The sequence below is a fragment of the Lagopus leucura genome, unplaced genomic scaffold, assembly GCF_019238085.1.
Source record: "Lagopus leucura isolate 7727_CA_CO unplaced genomic scaffold, USGS_WTPT01 Super-Scaffold_1, whole genome shotgun sequence".
NCBI classification, from domain to species: domain Eukaryota; kingdom Metazoa; phylum Chordata; class Aves; order Galliformes; family Phasianidae; genus Lagopus; species Lagopus leucura.
The window spans coordinates 24,048,679-24,070,086 of NW_024962250.1; the positions used below are offsets into that span (position 1 = coordinate 24,048,679).

A 21,408-nucleotide genomic window follows, 5' to 3' on the forward strand; every position below is an offset into this window, starting at 1 on the left:
CTACATATTAACTTTTATGAAGTTAAAATTGTATTTAATCAATTTTTGAATCAAAGATTCTAACTTACAAAAGCATGTAAAAACAGTTACTTTCCCAAATAACACTTAAAAATATTAATCTTATTTTCAAATTATGAAATGGAACAGCAGGAATCCTATTTTTAATTTCTCAGCAAATGCATTAGAATATACAATTTTAAGGAAAGACTTCCATGAAAAACTGCACTTTTTTTTTTTTTTTTTTTTTTTTTTTTTTTTACGTAAATACACTGAAAACATTTTTTCACTTCACCAGTTTAAGTTGCATTCAAAATTACTTTTAGTGGTGTTACTTTTCATGCACTCACTATACTATCAAAGGTTAGCAATTCCACTGCACTATTTTTAGGTAATATCAATCCTCTATGAAGACTATGAACTATCTTCATTTTTTGAACATGAAATTATTTCAGTCAGCCTTTTATGAAGTTCTGTTTCAGTATGCTGAATTCAGCAGTTGGCTTGAGCTTCATTTGAACACATTTGCAAAGATCTGCAACTGATAATGTCAACTAGACTGCTTTTTAAAGGTAAAGTTTCTACCTCTCGTGGCTGTAGGGAAAGTTTGTGTTTTTTTCCTCTCTCTAGAGAACTACACTTGCAAGGCCAAAAGATCACACTAGTTTATTATTATTAATAGGAAAAATCCCCAGAAATAGATCACTTGTTCAAATTGCATTTCCTAAGTTGATTCCTTGGCAGATGCCCCTAGGCAAGTTAAATAACATGAGGAAAAGTGTTATCAAACATGCATTAAATGTGTCTTGATGGAAGTAGGTTTGAAACATTTTAGATGTCAGTTAGCTATTGCATAATGCACAACCTCATGCTAAGAGCTCATGACAGAACTTCATTATGAAGATACTTTATACCACATGAAATCCAAATACATATTTATAAGTATTCAGGAATTTTAAATACATTGTGTTACTCTAAGATTCCTACAAATTGGAAGGGAAATATGGCAGGAATTGACAGCTCCGTATCAACTGATTGTTGCAGTTGGTGGAAAACTGCCCAAAAAGGATAAATAACCAAAAGATACTACATTCTTTTTTTTTCCTCTTCACAGATGGGAAGAGAATTCCAACTTCTTTCTCAAAAGAAATGTCTTAATTGCAATTATTCTAAGATTCCAAAGATGGAATTTTTCTCTGCTCACTGACCTGCAAAATACACATGGAAAGTTTAAAAGTATTTTGCATGCAATCACATCACCATGCATATGGGTGAATATATCTTTAGAAAAGCTTTAATCTCTTGTAATGCAGTCCTGTCTCTGACAGCTCGTTCAAGAGATGTAATGTGTCTGAGGCAGATTCCTGCCCCACTCAGTTAAAAATCTCCTCAGTGAAGCTTTCCTTTAAGAGTCTTCTCCCTCCCAGAATACAGGCACTTTTCTGTCAGAACTGCATTTTGTATACAAAAAGTAATCCTTCCATCCATATCACTAGCTTATTTCATAACAAATTCAAAAGATCTGGACAGGATGTGTAAACTTACAGTTTTTAAATCATGTTCAGTACTTCAACAAGAATAGTTAAAAATTTTAGATGCAAGCAATACCCAGGGACAAGCCATCCAGTCACATAATTCTGTGGAGGAAGTAACTCATTTTGAAACAGATTGAGTAAATGAAGTATTTAGTTCATTAGTGCCACAGAACTATTAAGTAGAGTTTAATATACTTCTCCTTACAACACTACATCTCTCAAAAGCAGTATTCAATCCTATTAGTAACTTTTTTTTTTTTTTAATACAGACTATACACTAGTTCTGCATTAAGAAGGTATATTAGAAAATACTTGAATATATTAATAGAGACCCTATTCATTACTCCTGTTTTCTTTTGATATTCAAACCAGGAGCTGAGAAGATAGACACCATTAGTATTACCGTGTAGCTACTCTTTTTAGCAAAATTGAAGATTAAATTTTTATGGACAAAATGAAAATTCTTTGCTATACAAAGTCTAGAGTACTCAACTGTACCACGTAGGTACCATTCACTACTAACTGAAAGTCAAAAATAATAATTTTATATAATCATGCTTATATTATTTATACTTATAAATGTATATAATATTAAACTCATATTATTGTTAGCAAGATACAAACAAACAGAAAACCCAGAACACTAGAAGTTAGAGATGTTAGACACAAGGTTTTACTTGTATTTGAAAATTTACTGAAGTTCACAAGCAATTTAGTTGCTGCCCTAAGACACTTATAGGAAACTTGTTTTTATATCAAGGTTTGTTCCTTTTTTATCAACCTACTCTCCAGACACATGGTCAGCAGACTGCAACACTGATGCAATTTCTCTTTCTATGGTTTCTACACACACAGTAATATACATGTACTTGAGTTCTATATGAAGAATTCAGTGCTTTATTGATTTGACATTACAATCTTTTCAAAAAGATGGTAGTAATGGGACTAAAGAAAACTCAAATGAATCTAAAAATACACACTAAAAGCTTCTTGCAAATAAAAGGATACCAATTACCATTCTTGTAAATTCTGGAAAAGTAAGGATGCTTGTTAGCTGATGAGTTAAAAATGACTATTTGTGTTTATTTACATCTCAGTTATGCAGAGTGTTTTCTCTTGCGACTAGTTTATAACCTTGCAAGCAGTTACCTGGACTCTGTATTTCTGCATCTTCCAAATCCTTATTTAATAGGTCAGACATGTCTAGAGAGTTCAACTCTTCCAGAGAATTCTCTTTTTCTTCCTCTTGACTGTGGAAGTTCTCTTCATCCTCAGGCTGAGAGCCTGACTTCCCTGATTCAAGAAAGATCTGACCTGCTACCACTCGAGTTCCTGCAGAATGGTCCTTCACCTGGTCCTCTGCAGGTAAAGCCTGAAAGAAAGCAGCCACATAATTCAGAAGATTAGAAACCAAAGAAAGAAGTTGCAAAAAAAAAAAAAAAGAATACATATATTAATTTAAAAAGATATGCTGTCATGATTTTCATCTGGGTTCCAATTAGTATAGTACGTTTAAAGAGGATTAGCAGAAATAAATTGAGCTATTAGCTCTCACTGACTCCATCCTAGTTCCATGAAAAGAACACTCTTCAAGATACAGAAGATTAATTCTTTCATCACACAGAAGTAGTCAATGAAACAGTGAGAGCTAAAGAATTCTTGAAAACAACAACTGAATCATAGTTCTGCATTTCAGACCCTTGTTCTTACTCCACAAGAAAAAAAACAGAATGACTAGAAACTTTTCTCACCTCTGACTCCAGTGATTCATCTTGATTCCCTTCTTCATCTATAAGAGAGATTACAAGTCATTACATGTTTTCCATAATGTTTTATTTTTGAAGAACAGCTAAAGTTTTGTTTTGATTTTGTCGTATTTTACCACTGTTTTGAAATACTCCAGTGTATAAAGTTGAATAATGCAAGTAATACACTTCAAAATAGACCCTGTCATCAAGTGTTGTCAGGAGCAATCAAAAGTCTCACATCTGAACTTTAAATCCTGTAGCTTTTCTAATATTGGCATAATACAATTGTATCCAATATTAGAAAAGCTAAAGGATTTATTGTTACTGTAACTCAAATTAATCTTCTACATTAACATGCAGTCTGAATTCTTCCAGTTCAGCTAAACTGCTTGAAAAGGTACACAGAAAGTGCAAATAACTCAAGTAATCAGAGGATTTTAGTCACCATATCAGCTTTAGTATAAACAGCTTCAAGATTAACCAGAAAGTGATATTAGCACCATCTCACTGATAATTAAACAGTACTTTGCATAGAAGAATGATAAATCCTTATGCCTGACCAGCATATTCAAACTTCAGGCAGAAGTTTCTCTTTAGAACTATGAGAAATGACTTGAGATATTGTTTAAGAGCTGTAATCTTTGATTAACTGTCATCTTTCTCACCTGAATGGGTTATTACAGGCTAATCAGTTAGAAAGATGGGCGAGAGAAGCTGAAGATAAGAAATGTCATTAGGCAGAGATCCACTAAAATGCAAAAGGAACGGAGGTGAAAACGAGGGAGCAGATAATCTGAAAAGTTTGTTATGACGCTTTCATCACTGTTTTGCAGAGCTGTGTAAGTGATTCAAAGGACTACTCATTGTACTTCAGACAACTTGACTTACACTACCATTCATCTCAATCAAAAGCCTCAAATGTGACAGCTGAAATGTAACTCTTATCAGATCTGACAACATTATCAGCATCTGACACCACCTCATCTAGGTGAAATGAAAGAAAATGCTATAGGTTTCCCTTCCTCCAGTACAGAATTCAAATCAAAATAAAAACCTTAAAATCTAAACAAACACGCCACTAACTCCTATTACATATAAGAATTCCACTCCACTCCCCATGAATTGGGGTTTATAATGCTATCTGAGCACAACCAACACAAGCTAGAGCTCATTAAATGTTTGCTCTTCAACCCTGAAAGTAAATCACCTGTTTCATTTCTATTGCATCACTGAAATTCTCTCTGAAGGAGCCAGCTTTGTTATTGGAAAGCTGCACCTGAATAATTGGTTCTAAGACCTGTTTAAAACAACAAGTCTGGTTTAACTGTTTGTGGGTCATGGCAAAGTAGATGAGGTTGCAGAGATTACTGGTAATATGACTAGAAATAACTGAGATTAATGTTAATTCCAGAGGACTGATGACTAATATGCACCCTCTATTTACAGAAGTGTCTACTTCCAAGAAGCAGTTGAGAACACTCCTGACAGAATTAGTGGCAGGTCCTAGTTTGACCTAAGAACAGCTTATTGGTCAAGGTTCAACTCCTGAATAAAGTCACGGACGATATATTTGTGCACCTGCTTCAGAGATTAAAGCTGATAGATTCATTTGTTTTTCCATGCACAAATGCTAAAGAAAAGGTAATAGACTTTTCTTTTTTTTTTTAAAAGTTGAGTCTCTTATCAAGGGTGCCTATCTCTATAAAGAGCTTCTGGAAAACAAAACAAGAAAATGAATCCTACCTTTTTTTTTTAAAACAAATAAGAAGGATACTAAGAAGTACTGAAAGGAAAGAGTAAGCAGAAGGATTTGTGCCTGAAACAGGCAGCTGGTGAAATTCACAAGTTTCTTACAAATCTTGCAGTATTACAGACACAGCTAGGTATTCACATGCCCAGCCAGGATTCTAGGGCAGCTAAGCACCTTTATCAATTATCTACTACTTCATATATAGCTAAGATCAGCTTCAAATAACTGCATTTATTTTACTCCAAGTAGAAAAACCTCTGTTCAGTTAGTTTATTTAAATATAGCAGAAGTATTCCAGCTGTAGTGCTAGCTGAGGTTTGTAAGAACTACCACTTTCAGGAAAGTATTATGGAGAGTGGGTAGAAATAGTGGGAATCAGGTGGTGCAGTTCAGATAACATTATTAGGTTGAAGAAGCCCAGCAGTTCCAATGTTTTGCTATATTCAAGAACAAATCAACTATAATGCTAAAGAGCTGCTGCTACCAGACAACTAACACTTGTTTTAACATTAGAACACTTGCTCACCTTTGGGAAACAAATCAAAATTCAGTAACTGGAAGCTGTAGACAATCTCTCAGAGTTTTAACAAACATTCTAATTGATGACTGACAGTTGGTGTCCAGAGAAGGGCAACGAAACTGGTGAGGGGTCTGGAGCACAAGTCTTATGAGGAGTGGCTGAGGGAGCTGGGATTGTTCAGTCTGGAGAAGAGGAGGCTCAGGGGAGACCTCACTGCACTCTACAACTTCCTGAAGGGAGGTTGTGATGAAAAAGGGTCTGTCCTCTTCTCCCAGGCAAATAGTAGCACCCGAGGAAACGGCCAGAAGTTGTACCAGAGGAGGTTTAGGTTGAACATTAGGAGAAACTTTTTCTCTCAGAGGGTGGTCAGGCACTGGAATGGCTGCCCAGGGAGGTGATGGAGTCGCCGTCCCTGGCAGTGTTCAAGAGGCGCCTGGATGAGGAGCTACAAGAGATGGTTTAGTAGCTTGTGGTACTGGGAATGGGAGGGTGGTTGGACTAGATGATCTTGCAGGTTGTTTCCAGCCTTGTGATTCTATGATTCTTACAGTTTTGGCTACACTTTTCAAGTTTCAAACACTATCACAACAAAGCAACAAGTGAAATTTAGTATGCTCTACACTTTGTACACAGTAGGGGTGCAAAGACATGTCTCTGTAGTGCAGGAAGAAAGTATTTCTTGGACCATTAATAAAGCATAAAATGAGATACCATTTACTTGATCTTTGTCATTTTTTTTTTTTCATTTCTATTTTGTGTACATAATGCATTAACAGAGTAGGACATACATGTGTATTTATCTTTAAGTTAAACACTGAGCATGGAAATTTTTTAATATGCACATCAGAATTTTGATGACTGCTGTTCTAGAGATCATCTGCGGTATTTTTACTTCTTTGAACATTCTTTTCATGCCAGTGACTAGTCAGATGATGAAACAGAATGCAAGCCCTGTTTATCCCAATTTTGTACAAACAAAGGAAACCTAAAGTCACCCATGATTACTGCTTATCAAATTTGGACCTGTTGGAGCACATCCAGAGAAGGGCCACAAAAATGGTCCAAGGGATGGAACATCTCCCCTAGGAGGACAGGCTGAATGAGCTGGGGCTGTTCAGCCTGGAGAAGAGAAGATTCCAGGGAATCTGACAGTGGCCTTTCAGTATTTAAAAGAGGGCTATAAGAACGAAGAGGACAAACTCTTCAGCAAGGTCTGTTTTGATAGGGCAAGGGAAATGGTTTCAAACTAGAAGAGGGAAGATTTAGACTGGGTATAAGGAAAAAGTTTTTTTTTTTTACAAAAAGAGTAGTAAAGCACAGGAACAGCATGCCCAGAGAGGTGGTGGATGCTCGGTCCTCGGAGAAATTCAAGGTCAGATTGGATAGGGGACTTTGAGCCACCCAATATAGCTGTAGGTGTCCCCAGGAAATACCCCTGGGGGATCTGGAATAAATGACTTTTAAAGTTCTCTTCTGACTCAAAAATCCATAACTCTATAATTCTATAAAAAACTTTCAACTGTTGAATTCAGAAAAGAAATGGCCAGCAGAGCCACTTTAGCATAGATCCTATTCCTATTACATGAAGCTCGAAAACTTGCAATGAGTTAAGCAAAATCCTTAAGCAGCATCTATTCAGCAAGACTAGTTTCAAATTATCCCTTCAAATTATCTAAGTAAATTATTCCCAGTTACAATCTTTGTAGTGCCCTTATTTTAGGGCAACTACAAGATGAAGATAATGGTCAACTCTCATACTGAATACAAATCTTTTTTCCAGTCTCCTTGCAATTGCTGCTAGCTGTTTACAGCCTTCTGTAGAAAATGAGACTTTTAATAAGGCGAAAGTTTAGGAATGCATTCCAGTTAGGAAAAAAAAACAACAAAAAAATCTTGCGAGGGACAGGAAAAGCCATTAAACTCTGATGTTTATGAGAACAAATATAAATACATACCTGTATTTATCTGTCCTACCAGTTAATAAAACAGTACCAGTACAATAAAAGTTATGCTTATCACTAATGCTAGCCAAAGAAGGTACAGGATAGCCAGAGCAAGAATTGCTTCCTCTCTTCAGGCAAAGCAAAAGAACTTCTATCTCTTTATTCCCATGAGCAAGGGAAAATATCTAGAATCAAATAATATCCACAATCAGAAACAAATAAGATTATGTTCCCCCAAAACTGTTAATGAAGCAGAAGCAGCAGAAGGCCACTGCAGCTACAAGCAGTAGCAGATCACTATCTTTCACCAGAACAGAAGTAGCTTCTATTTTCATGTGCTTTTGCCCATGCCCCCATAGATGCCTTAGTATTCTTCCCCTAGACCCAACCTCAAATTTCTTCATAATCTGTACTAACATTATGTCTTAAATTAAGAAGCACTCCTTTCTCTTGACGAGTTTTCTTGCAAGAAATCTTCAGGAAATTGCTTGAAGCAGACTATGAGCACAGTTAGGATTTAAATATATAGCTAATTGCCTGACTAAGAAAAGTCCTTATTAAAAGTGTCTTCCAAAGTTCAGACATAACAGTTGAACCATTTTTATTTAACCTTTTAAAAATCCCTCCCTCTAATATACTCTGGTTCCAGGTAACAGTTTCCTGACATCAGGGAACGATCAAGTATTTAAAGAAGCATTTAACACAGTAGGTAGGCGTGTAACAGACTCTACAAGACACAGACTTACTGTTACTGAAGGAAAGCAAGGCACCTGAAAAGTGATTATTGCTTCTTTCTCCTTCAGAAATAGAGGAAATAGGAGCAAGACAGATTATTATTATCTTCCCCCGGCCCCCCCCCCCCCCTTGTAATCCAATATCCTTTCCTAACTAATTCAGGATATTAATGAAAAATTTTATGTCACAGGAATAATTTAAGTTTGGCAACAGCACCCTTAACTGTCAGGCAATGTACTATGGTTTGACTTGGGCCTATTAATCCAATTGACTGTAAATATACAGGTTTTTTTTGAGATTAATTTAATCTATGAGAACCTCATATTCACAGAGCTATAGGATGATGGAAAAGCAGTCGAGCCAGAAGACCTGCATTCTGCATGCTACTACAGCCACAGAGGTGCCGTTAAGCAGCCCCTAATTTTGACAGAACTTCCACAAAACAACAGACGGCTCGTTTATAGTGAATTATCTCAGCTTTATCTTTTACATCAGTGCAAACACAGCATTCACACATGGTACGCCTCCCTTCTAGCTTCACAGTCCTTGTGCTTGCCTTTTCCATGCCATGGGACATGTTGAGCTGGCTTATAACATTACGCACTAAGCTCTATAACTACAGTTGATATTCAGTCTGAGCTCCAACAATGGAACTTACCTTTAGGTTCCTATCAGACACATGAAAATAAATCGCAGACTAATGAACTTACCTCTAGAAAAAATAACTTTCTTGAGATATCAGTCTGTAAGCACACCCTGACTAGCAAAAGCTGTACATTCAAGTTCTTAAAGACTTTAAAGACTCTCTACATAAATAAAGGCTTTGCATGTTTCTTCTCCTATGCTTCTTTGGTTCCAAGGGAGTGAGAAACAGGAGCCCAGGAAGGGAAGAAGGATGACAGCAAACACAAAGCACACAAATGGAAGCAGCATCCCAACAGAAACAGCAAAGGGTATTACAGTGACACAGTGTACGCTCCAGTAGTGCTGCGTATCTATCCGTGGGAGAAAGTTCATCTGGTAATGCCAACATCAGCGCTACTGGCGCATCGGCTACGAGATCCATATTAGGGAGAAAAAAGCATTTTGTGTTAAACCAAAACACACTAAGTTGCACTGAACAGACTCATGCCGTGCTGCCAGAACGAGCGAGACCGTACAAGGCACAAACCCTTCAGCTCCTGAGGGATCCCAGAGGAAAAAAGGCCCGCCCCACTAAAGGCCTATGTCGGCCCAGTCTGGCCCAGCTCCGCTCCCCACCCCGCGGTCACACAACTACCAGATGCCCAGCTCCCACAACACCCTGCTGAGGCCAAAGCAGCTCCCACCCTAACCCGGCACCCAAGGGCTCTGGCTCCCCCACACCTCAGAGCCCAGCCGGCAGCCCCAGCAGCAGGCCCCTAGAAACGAGACCGCACAGGTCGCAGCCCGGCGCGTCGTAGAGAGGCAGCAGCCACACACTCACCAGCCGCCGCCAACCCCGCGGCCCGCAGAACCGCGACGCACAGCAGCAGCGCGAGACGCGCCCGCCGCCCCATCCCGCCGGCCTCCGTTGCGGCGCCGCCGCCGTCGCCAGACCCCGAGCCCGGCTCCTTCGCCCCACCCACCGCCCCGGCACCACCAATCAGCTCTCAGCACTGACGAATAAAAGCTGACCGCTGAACGCGGCGTACGCAAGCCGCCAGGAAACGACTTTCCTCTCTACATGGCCCACGCCGATTGGCCAGGGTAGGCGCTGACTGTCACGCCCTCTGGTTGGCCAATGGGATCGCAGTAGGAAATAATGGTGGAACCGTGCCCGGCCGCGCGAGAGCGCCCTGCCCAAGCGACACCTCTGATTGGGGCGTGCCCGTTCCTACAAGGCCCACAATGCCTCGCAGAGGTCGCTCTGCCTTCACTACGGAGCGCGAGGCGTCACGGCGCGATTGGACTGCATTACCCACAGTCCCCCGCGCCGAACTGCGCAAGGAGCCGCAGGGCAGCCGTGTCTGAGGAAGAGGCGGGAGCGGCAAAGCTGTTTCTGTTGGGGGAGTGGTGCGCGCAGGCTGGGCGCGTGCTGCCCCTCAACTAACCTGGCACTCGGCATCCATCACTGCGTGCAAAACTAAACCGTACCGCAACCTCGGATCTCTGCTATTTTATTACACGAGGTTTCACCAGGACGCTCCGTGTGCTTAAGTGACGCCCGATCTCAGCTCCATTACGTTCACAGATCACCCCACAAAAGCCGCTGCGCTTAACAACCCCCTCAGCAGCAAACCCCTCCCTCTGCAGCGCGTGGCCGCTCCGCCTGGGCAGGCAGAGGCGCGCGGAGCCACGTGCGGCAGCGAAGGTGCGCATGCTCACAAGGCGGGGCTGACGAGAAGGGAGAGAGCGGGAATAAAGGCACGTGCTGCGGAGGGGTGCTTATTAGTTCTCGTAAAGGAGGAGTGCGGATGGCTGTTTAGTTTGTTCGGTGCTGCTGCGCTGCAGAGCGGCGGTTGTGGTCACGAGCGCGCGGTGGTGCGCGCCTGAGGAGGTCTTGGTGAAGGCGAAGTGCTGTGTCTGCGCCTTCTGAGCTCGTTTCTGAGTTATTCCATGCTTCACAACGTGCGTGCAGGCTTAATTGTAATGAAGGAATGAGAGAAAAAATATTTGGAGGTAAGATTAATTTTTTTTTTTTTCCTTGAGCTTCTTAATTATGTTGCAGATAAAGCACCCCTCAATTGCCGATACCTGCCAGTGACTGACCTAATGTCTGCATATGGACCCCTGTACTTTACCTGGTAACCTGTTTGGAGCCTTTTTGGATACAGGTCTTTTAGTTCCTCGTTAGCCATGCACGTGGGCAAGTACAAGAATACAGAATTCCATGTTTGTACTACTCTCTTCACATGCCTCTTGCAGCTTGCTCCTTGCAGCATGCACCCTGTCACTCTTGGTGCCGGCTGCCAGTCCAGTGAGCCCTGTGACTTATGATCCATTCCGTGTTGCTGGCACTTAAATCTGTTGCACTCTGGGCTATCTAGTGCAGACCCCAGGGTGTATGTAGAGCTGGTAATTTGTGGTCTCTTGTTACTGGCAATTGGCCCCTGTGGCATGTATGTAAGATTAAGAATCTTTTAGGTTGGAAAAGCCCTTTGCTATTGTTAAGTTCACCTATTAGCCTGACCCATCATGTCCCATTACCAGGGTTGTGAGGGGCCCGTAATACCGGATTCAAACTGTGGTCAACCAGGACGCGAATACAGGGACATGGTATCTTCCCTGGTCCTGCTGGCCACAGTGTTTTTGAAGCAAGGCAGGATATCATTGACCTTCTTGACCAGGGCATGTTGCTGCATCATGCTCAGCCAGCTACTGAGTAGCATCTGCAGGTCCTTTTTTGCTGGGCAACTTTCCAGACACACTGCATGAGGTTGTTTTGACTTAAGTGCAGCACTTGGCCTCTTTGCTTCTTTGTATGCCATTCAATTGGGTGTTGCCCATGTATCCCTATCTAGGCTGTCTGGATCCCCTCAGGGAGCCACTACTCTCGAGTAGTGCTGAGGTTATAAAAAAAGGTGTAGTAAGACTTGTTAATAGACTCATCAGATACAGGGCTTAGTTGGACAACTGTCCTGTGTTTATTTCACCCTTACCCTGTCTTTGTCTCCCTGAAGCATTCTATAATGTTTGTATGACTTCTCAAGTTCTCTCTAGTATTCCATATTTTCATATACTATCACAGCTCTGCTTCTGTAATACAATTTTGATTTTGTGGTCCCTTCCTCAAGGCTATCTTGAGTAGTTTCTTTTGACAGCCTATCAGTTAATGACTGCTTGCTTCTCATCTTTCTTGTCTCATTTCATATCTACTCACTAATATTTGTGCATTTATTTGCTTTATTGTTTTTCTTGTTGCTTGTTATTTCTGTTACACTAAATAATACTTAAACAGGTAATTTTATTAACCATATGCCCTTATACTCCTTATACTATTAAAATGAGAAAGATACTGCTGTATGTTTAAGATTCTGGAATCATACTCCTTTTTGCATTCACTCTAATTTTAACTCTATTGAATTACTGCTGTGAGTTGCTTTTTTTCTCCCTACTGCTTATTTCCTCAGGGGAGAAGCTTTGGTTATCTTCAGTGGAATTTCTTGTAGGTTTTAATGAAATCTGAGTATTATATTCTTACCAGAGCTGTAATGTTACAGGTCCAGGGGCATGAGTTATTTGTATAGATTTCTTATGTCTGAATTGTGCTAGGAGCCTCAGCTCTACACCTAGCCATGGCAACCTTCATTGTTATCCAACTGGTTTTGTGCTCATGGACCTGTCTTTAGATGACAGCACATAACAAACACAGCATAATGAACACCTGCTTATTCTAGAGAGGCTAAAAGTGTTGTGACATCAGGCCCATCTTTGTCCCTGATTTGGTGAAAGCATGGTGTTCGTGCTTTTTAAAATGTTTTAATTATTGAAGAAATGCAGCAATAGATTTCTATTCTACTAAAAAAGTGAGGAGAACAACTTAATTTAGTAGAAAAGCAGTCTAATGGTTTAGAATTTGTAACTGAAAATAACAGTTGTTTCTGTACTTCTGCATAGATGTGTGGATTTAAATATATTAAAGTATCTTTGAAATGACTTTGTGAGGTGACTCATAAGTTGTGGTGCAGATGTTGGGGGAAAGGAACAATTTCAAATTAAGTAATTTATTGCAGTGACGTATCCAACCCATTAAAATGGCTTGCAACCTAAAAATATTGTATATGCTCCACTTTACTACGCATTAATACAATAGAATCTGTTGTATTAGTGGTGAACTCTAGAGTAACCTGAATTACTTTAAGAAGAAAACTAAAATCCTTCGAGATAAAATAGGAGAAAATCGTAAGAACAGCATGGGGATAGGTTCTAGGAAAAAGAGGAATCTGGACTCGATGTTTTCCTTTCTAGCTTCAGAGTCCCATTCTTGAAACTTTCTGTGCTGACTGCAGGCTCAGGACCAAAGGGAGATCTCTGGTCAGGCAGTGAGCAAGCAACGATATATTCAGGATATTCATTATGGAAATAGCTTTGGCTATTATCTGTGGAAATATCCCCAGATACAGGGAAAATGTAAAACCAGATAAAGAAAAATGGTTATTTGAGAATGTTGTTTGGTTATATTGGCTATCCCTTAGGATTCCATGAATTCTTGAGCGTCTGGTTTGTGTTTGCAGAAGTATTCCAGCAATGCTCCCATTTCTAGGGCATTTTTGTTGTTAGCTTGTAAACATGTTTATTGTTCATAACTCTTTACTTAGAAAAATTGAGTAATTCAGCTGAAAGTAGATAAAAGAATCACAGGGTTTAAACTATCAATTATAAATGAACAATCCTAGCACTTATGCAGGGTGTAATTTATTCAGAAAAATGCTGCAAGTAAGGAACATGGAGGATGTGTTGTTTTTTTTTTTTTTCTGAGGTAGTTTGGGGATGAGAAATAATCAACCTTGATCAGCTGTGTATGTTTAGAAACACATGTAAAAGTAACTTGCCTGCATCTGAAACAGTCTAAGGCTAGAGAGTAAGAAATCAATATTCAGAATAAATGTCAGCCCACCCAAAATTATATAAAGTGCATCAGCAGAGAACTAAATTAAGCTATGAAAGTGAAACTTGTAGGAGGAGGTTAAGACTGAGGTATGCGAGTTGAGCTACATTTCTTGGAATGGAGTGGCAGCTTTTTGCTAAGGGATGTTGGCAAGAGTTTTGAAGAGAAACATCCTCATTCCAGAATTACACCTTTGTAGCTGTGAGGAGTGAAGTGCTGTAACTAGATTTATGCTTACTGGGAGGAATTGGCCACCGACCTTTGAAGAAGGCAAAATCAAAATTGTGTGGTTTCTTTTTGCTGGGTAGGTATGCAGCCCTATTTCACTGTTTCCAGCAAAGTGTACTGCTCTTACCTAGTCACCAAGTGATATTGATATGCTGATTCACACTGAGATTATCCTGTTATGAGATTAGTTGCCTTTCTCTTGTGTCAGATCCCAATGCACTAACAAGCTGGCCTGCTTACAGTATTCAGACATTATTCTTGTGAAAAAAGCACATGGTAAAGAGCACAGGAATAAAAACACTGACAGAACATCATGCTTTTTTAAATCTCCACTTGGGCTTTGAAAATCAATGTTCCATTTGCTAAAAGCCATTTAACAGGCATTTCTGTGATCAAACATCTGAGACTTGAAGGAAAGTGGGACTGCTCTCTGGGAGGAATGATTTAGTGATCAGACATCTAACATAATGATAATGGAAGAGTATAAAACCCATTTTATTTTAAATATTTGATTTTTGTTGAGAGTGTTTTCTCTAATGGTTTAGCTGCTCTTGTTTATGGTTTATAGGTTACGCTTCCACTTACAGATAATGTGAGAGGTTTGTGGAAACACTTTAAAGCATTCCACCCTACAGTGTGTGTGTACTGTGGTTAAATTTATACTGATTTTACATTCATGAATTTATGTAATCTGATATAAACGTAAGTGACTTCATTCTCACTGCATACTGCTCAGGCTGGAGAGAGAGCTTTGCATACTTTTTTAACAAAAAAAATCTAATGGGAGAGAAAGAGAAGGTTAAATGACTCTTTGCAGAGCTCTATTCACTATATCTTGAGAAGGGTATCATAGCATTTATGTAAGATACACAGGTTTTGAGGGTGTACAGAAAGAAGCAACAACTTCAATGTGAGGACTGGAACTTTCTGTCTCAGGAAAGAGGCTACTGAAAAAAATCCTCTAAAGATTTATAAAACTGCAAGCAGTAAGGAGAAGTATAGAGAATGATTACTCACTATTTCTAGCACAGCAACTCAGCAGGCAAAAAAGAAATGGTGACTTAAAAGGAGAAGGGGGGAATGTCTTTTTCACACAGTGGAATGAAGTTTAGTAGAAAATTCTTCTCTATGTTCTTATGACAAATTATGAAAAAGCATTTAAAGAACATGTCTGTGGTTGACTGTTCAACTTGACAATATATATCTGGTCTATGTCATCAATTGTCCCTATTTAACTGTTTCTAGAAAGCTGACAAGGACCAAAAGAAACTTTCCTTCTAGTATTCTATTCCTTAAACTTTATTTCTGCAAGCCATTGCTGAGGATAGGATGTTGACCTCCTTGAACTTGCACAGTTCTTGGCATGTTCTCGTATTATTAGTGTGTTGGTCACTCTAACTTATGTTTTCCTTGATAAGTAAAGGTTGCAGTGCTATAAAACTGGACGAATAGATCCAAATAAATAGGGATATATGGAATTCTAGGTATCTATGTCAAATCAGGAAGTTAAGCCTGCTCAGTTCTATCCTTTAAGTTCTTTACTTGCCCTTAGCTTCTCACAGTATCTAAGGGTCAGTGGTACATCAGAGACTGAAAACATGTTAGCTAGTTCAACTGAAGGCATACAGTAAGGATGCAGTCTTTAACTCTGCTTTAAAGAGATGAGAGAAGTGAGGCTTTCTGTGATTATTTCAGCCAGTTATGAGGTGAACTGTCTGTAGCTGAGTAGAACATCTTCAACTTGCGAGCAGTAGAAGCAGAAAAATAAGTGTGTTAAATTTATTCCTCTCATATATTTTCCTTGAATCCTGTGTGCTTAGTGTTATTTAACTAAAAAGAGTTTATCATTGGCTACATGACTTCAACACTGGAATGCATCAAGATTTTGAGATTACTGTTTTACATACCACTAATTCTATGCTGTTCTTAGAAGCAACAGATAAAACCAGTAAAATATCTTAAAACATTAGGTGAGGTTAGAGGCAAGGAGCTGAAAGTGCTCACGTGTGAGGTATCTATCTATCTAGACCTAAACTATCCAGAAGAACTTGATTACTGAGAACCTGATGATGAAGGACTTCAGCAGTGTTTGTTTATACTGTGTGCTCAAAGAGCTGTGTTTCTCAGTAAGTATTTGCCTTCACAATGATGACTAAGAATTGGTAACTTTCTTGAGGGGTTGACATTGCATGGACAGAGCTTCAGTATCTTTGCAGATGAAAGTTGAGATCAGTGTTGTAACTACCTTCTGGACAGAAAAGCTGAAAGAATAAGTGGGCTTTTAATTTTTTGAAAAAATCAGACTGATAATCTAACCTGTGGGCAGTGACACAGATGCAAAACCTCAAATTCAGATTGCAGTAGATGCCTTTTTTTAACAAACCCAGTGCAACCAGGCTGGGTATGTATGCTTCAGTTTTTCCATTCATTGGAATATAGATATGCACAATTTTTTGCACATCCTGTATGAAGTGCTCAAACTGGCTTTTCATGAGACAGATGCAATAAATGCACAACTACAGCTTAAAATAATGATACTGTAAAAACATAATTATGGTGTCCTTACTACTTGTTTTTTGGTTGGTTCTATAGAATGATATTTTCAAAACTGCCTATACAGCTGCTGTGGTTGGGAACGAAAGGGAAAAAATAGTTTCCTATTGCCATTGAAGGCCTCTAGCAGCTGCATATGATATCCAATTAATGTCTTAAGATTCTCATATTTAAGAATGAACTGGAATCAGGGATCTGAACTTTTGGTGAAAAAGGGACAAAATTTTGAGCCAAATTATCTGGATCATATTTTTTTTGTCAATAAAAGGTGCCAAGTTCCTAGTACTTGGTAATAACAGTGTCCTTCCTGTACATATAGAAGATGTATTGAGATCCTAACTGGAAAGAATAATTGGAGGAAGTGGAATTAATCTTCCACTGTCATCAGTAACAGTTCTTGAAATGTTAATTGCCTGATTAAGCCTTGAAGGAACTGTCCTCATGATTTCCACAGCAATCTGCAGGTTTTTTTCTTATTCTAAGATATCTACTGTTCCTCCTACATCTTTATATTAATGCAGTCTTGTTAGCTAAAGAGGTCATTCTAGAAAGTGTTAACTAAAGCTAAGTGTCCTGTCTGCCACCCCACAAATTGCTTTCATACCTCAGGGAAAGAAACAGACTATCTCTGGGATAAAGTACAGAAAGATGTAGTTCACTGAATGGTCTTTCATCTGTATCAAGGTAAGATTAACAATACACAGATTCTGTTGCTTACTGGAGATTCACAATTGTGTCCCTCTACCAATAAAAATGATTGGAAAATATTAATGTGTGTGTGTTGCCTGTCCTTTTTAACAGGATGTAATTTCTGTAATGGTCATGTTATGTCTGACTAGGCCAGAATTATGCCAGAGAATCCATTTTATCTTGTATATTCTATCTCGTGTGTTCTAAGTAGCTCAGTTATCACCTAATAATCTGTAGTCTCTCCTAAAGCAAATTCCAGCCAGCTGAGTCTGGAAAATACTTAACTATACAGTTATGACACTGTTGTACCATGTAAACGTGACCTGTAGTGAGGTCATTTTAATGTGGTTACACAGGTTTTGGCTCAAAAGTTGTTGATATTTCGTTTTCTTGATAAGTGTTTGTTGCTGTGCTTGTGAGAGAGAGTGGGGGAAATAAGTTGGATTAAATTTTGCACTGTGTTTTTTCCCTCCTCTGTGTGACTGTGTTTTATGTGTTCAGTATATTAGGTTTTTTTTTCCTATATAGTTTTCTCTCAGGATAGTTGCAGTGGGGATCAGTTTACTTTGGTCATGATTTTGGTTTTTGTATGTGAAGCTCAATAATCCACAATACATAAAACCATTCTAATGGAACTTGGTGTTCATATTATAAACATTAATATGCTCAGCTATAAATGGAATACACTTGTTCTACAGGAGGAGGTTCAAGATTTAAGAGTAATTTTCACTTGAGCAGAAAGCTGCCTTTGCTATTGCTTCTGCCATATGTCACCACAAGATAAGTAATTGATCTTTTCTCAGCAGTGCATGTTCTAAACGTTGAAGTAGAATCTTGGCAATTTAAATAAACTTTATTGGGCTGTAAATTAGATTTGTACTGAAGAGTGTTAGCTTTAAGTTCTTGATTTTTTTCTTAACATAAAATACCCAATTACAGATAACATGAGACTTCTAAAAGCTGTGGGAATGGGCCACCACAAATGCAACTTGAAGGCACTTTCCATTATTTTTATCTCTAGCATATATTCTTTGCCAGTCACTGGAGCTACGACATAGCATGCCTGTTTGCTAAGGATGAATTGTCGTTTTTTCCCTAAGACTAGTTAAAAGCAGTTGTCACTCACTAGATGGTGCTGCGGCATTAGCTTTGAGTCACCTAGCTGTGTCCGGAGAGCAGATAATGCCTGAGGGGAGATTGTTTTGGTAATGGTTTTACAAGCATTCAAATAGAGACAGTGGAATCCGAAATCTACTTGGGGAGAGGGAGAGGGAATGTTCTGCAGTACACCACAATTCTGGTAAACAATTTTGTAGAGATTTCCTATATGTAATATGTATCATTCAGGTGCATCTGGATGGTTGCACACATGGGTATACTCATGTTGATGCATTTTGGCCAAGAAAAAGGAAACAACATAAATGTCTTTGCCAAATAGAATGTTTGTGAATGATGAATAGCCTTGTTCATTCCTGTTAGAGCTGTTAATAATCATAGAAGTGAAAATAGAGAGATTTTGCAGAATGGAAAGCACAGTGATAATGAAAGTAGTGAGAATGAAAGCAGTTGCTTTGGAGTTTTATTCATGGAATATAGCACTTCTTAATTAGTGGTCACTAATACGAATCTAGCTCAGGACAATTTAATCATCTAACGTCATTTGGTTTACGAGACCTACGTGAAACAAGTCTTTCATCATCATTACTGTATTTTTAATATCTGCAATCATATTTTTGCTGTCTTTCTTAACTGTGTGTATATTAACAGCAGTATTTTTCTTAATTTCTCTAAGCAGAAAAAGCTTGGGAAAAATAGTATTTTTTAATCTACTACTTGATGAAACATTATCACCTCTTTTCTCCAAGGCCAAATCATTTTATTTCAGCATCTAGGAGTTGAACAGTGTTTACACCTTGTTTGCCTTTTGTATTTTTAATTTTATTTTCTTGTGGAAAGAGAATTATGGCATTATGAAGCAGTCTGATTTGTATGCTGATTTGAATGTTCTCTTGTAGTTTCTGTGGAAAGAAATAGGAGGCATTACTTCTGGGGACCCTTATCTATTTCCATTGAGACTAATTTTAGAGGTACATTTTGGGAGGAAACTTCAAATCCTATTGTATTTAGTTATTTGTGTGAGGTTTTTAACCTAATCATAGAATGGTTTGGGTTGAAAGGGACCTTTAAGATCATCTAGTTCCATCCCCCATGCTACAGGAAGGGACACCTCCCTCTAGACCAGGTTGCTTGAAGTCCCATCCAGCCTGGCCTTGAATGTTTCCAGGGAGTGGGCGTTCTTAACCTTGCTGGGCAACCTGTTCCAGTGTCTCACCATGCTCACAGTAAATAATTTCTTCCAAATGTCTAGTCTGAATCTACCCTCTTCCTGTTTGAAACCATTTTTCCTTGTCCTGTTGCTGCCTGCCCTCCCGGTCACTCCCCAGATTTCCTGGAGGTTCTCTTCAAGTACTGGAAGGCAGGCATAAGGTCTCCTTGATGCCTTCTCTTCTCCAGTCTGAAGAGCCCCAGCTCTCTCAGTCTGTCCTCATAGGAGAGGTGCTCTAGTCCTTTGATCATCTATGTGGTCTTCCTCTGGACCTGCTCCAACAACTCTATGTCCTTGTGCTGGGGGCTCCAGAACTGATTGCAGTACTCCAGGTGGGGTCTCACAAGAGTGGAGTGGAGGGGCAGAATCGCCTCCCTTGACTGCTGGTTACACTCTTGATGCAACACAGGATATGGTTGGCCTTCTGGGCTACAAGTGCGTGTTGCTTGCTCATGTTGAATATTTCATCAACCAGTACCCCAAAATCCTTCTCCTCATGGCTGCTCTCAAGATATTCTCTGCCCAACCTGTATCCATGCTTGAGGTTACTCTGACCCAGATGCAGGACCTTGCATTTGGCCTTATTGAACTTCATGAGGTTGGCATGGGCCAGCCTCTCAAGCCTGTCCAGGTTGCTCTGGATAACATCCCTTCACTCTAGCGTGTCAACTGCACACTCAGCTTGGTATTGTCAATGAACTTGCTGAGGGTACTCTCATTCCCACTGTCCATATTGCCTACAAAAATGTTAAATGGTTCTGGTCCCAGCACTGTTCCCACTGAGGAACACCAGTCATCACCAGTCTCCACTGAGCCGTTGACTGCAACTGTGAGTGTGACCATCCAGCCAGCTCCTTATCCAGTGAGTGATCCATCTATCAAATCAAATGTTTTCCAATTTGACGGCCAGGATGTGATGCAGGACAGTGTCAAATGCTTTGTACAATTCCAGGTTGATGTCAGTTGTTCCTCCTTTATCTACTGATGCTGTAACTCCATCATAAAAGGCCACCAGTTTTGCCAGGCGTGACTTACTCTTGGTTGGTTACTGCCAATCACCCTGTCTTTATTTTCCATGTAATCAGAAATGTGGCATTCATAAATAGATAAATCTAGTGCTAATGGCTTGTGTGTGTGCTGTTCCCTGTTCTGAGTCTGAATTTAAGGCTGCTTATTGGTATTATAGTTTAAGATAGCTGTAATCCAAAAATACTGTATACTGGATGTTTAGAACATTTAGAGAACTTCCATCAGTATTTTCAGGTTACTTTTGTAACCTAAAACCATTAGTTTCATTCATTCCCTATAGGTAATTATTTTCCATTAGATGATACAAAATGGTGTGTGTGTGTATATATATATATATATTTATATGCATTGCATATTACATATATTTTATATTAGATCCTTTAGTTAACATGAACTGTCAATGTGGGGAGGGCACATTAACTGTCAATGTGTTGATGAGAATGAGTGCTTTGTGACAGGATTAGAAAATGTAATTGCACAAATGTTGTAGGTGTGGGGAAAAATGTAGAAAGAATAAATCTGAGACAGTGGTCCCCTCCTCCCTGCTAAATTAGGCAGTTGTTCCCACTTTGATGCAATAAGATGCAAAATGGTATCTTTTTCCAGTTAGCAGGGAAATGTCAGAGCAAATTGTCTTTTTTTTAATCTGTGGAATTTCAACATTCATGTTAAGAAGAATGTCCAAAGCACTTTGTATTGCCTATGAACTGCTTCTTTATTTACCTGTTAGTGTAACAGAGAAGCGTCTTGAACTTCAACAGTGATGGTAGGACTTGTTTTGAATA

General features: G+C 39.2%; 1 protein-coding gene and 1 long non-coding RNA gene across 3 annotated transcripts in view; one reads left to right on the forward strand and one right to left on the reverse strand.

The window, feature by feature from the left end:
- SEL1L (SEL1L adaptor subunit of ERAD E3 ubiquitin ligase) overlaps positions 1–9,766 on the reverse strand; it is a 31,353-nt gene extending 21,587 nt beyond the window's left edge. The window contains exons 1-3 of the mRNA XM_042866418.1: positions 9,694–9,766; positions 3,284–3,321; positions 2,682–2,904 (exon numbers count right to left, since the gene is read on the reverse strand). Of these exons, the coding sequence (XP_042722352.1) occupies positions 2,682–2,904; positions 3,284–3,321; positions 9,694–9,766 (334 nt within the window). The remainder of the gene's footprint in view (positions 1–2,681; positions 2,905–3,283; positions 3,322–9,693) is intronic.
- A 470-nt stretch (positions 9,767–10,236) lies between these two features.
- Positions 10,237–21,408, forward strand: part of LOC122178309 — a 49,514-nt gene continuing 38,342 nt past the window's right edge. For both annotated transcript variants that reach the window (XR_006178276.1, XR_006178281.1), the window contains exon 1: positions 10,237–10,868. This is a non-coding gene — a long non-coding RNA (uncharacterized LOC122178309). The remainder of the gene's footprint in view (positions 10,869–21,408) is intronic.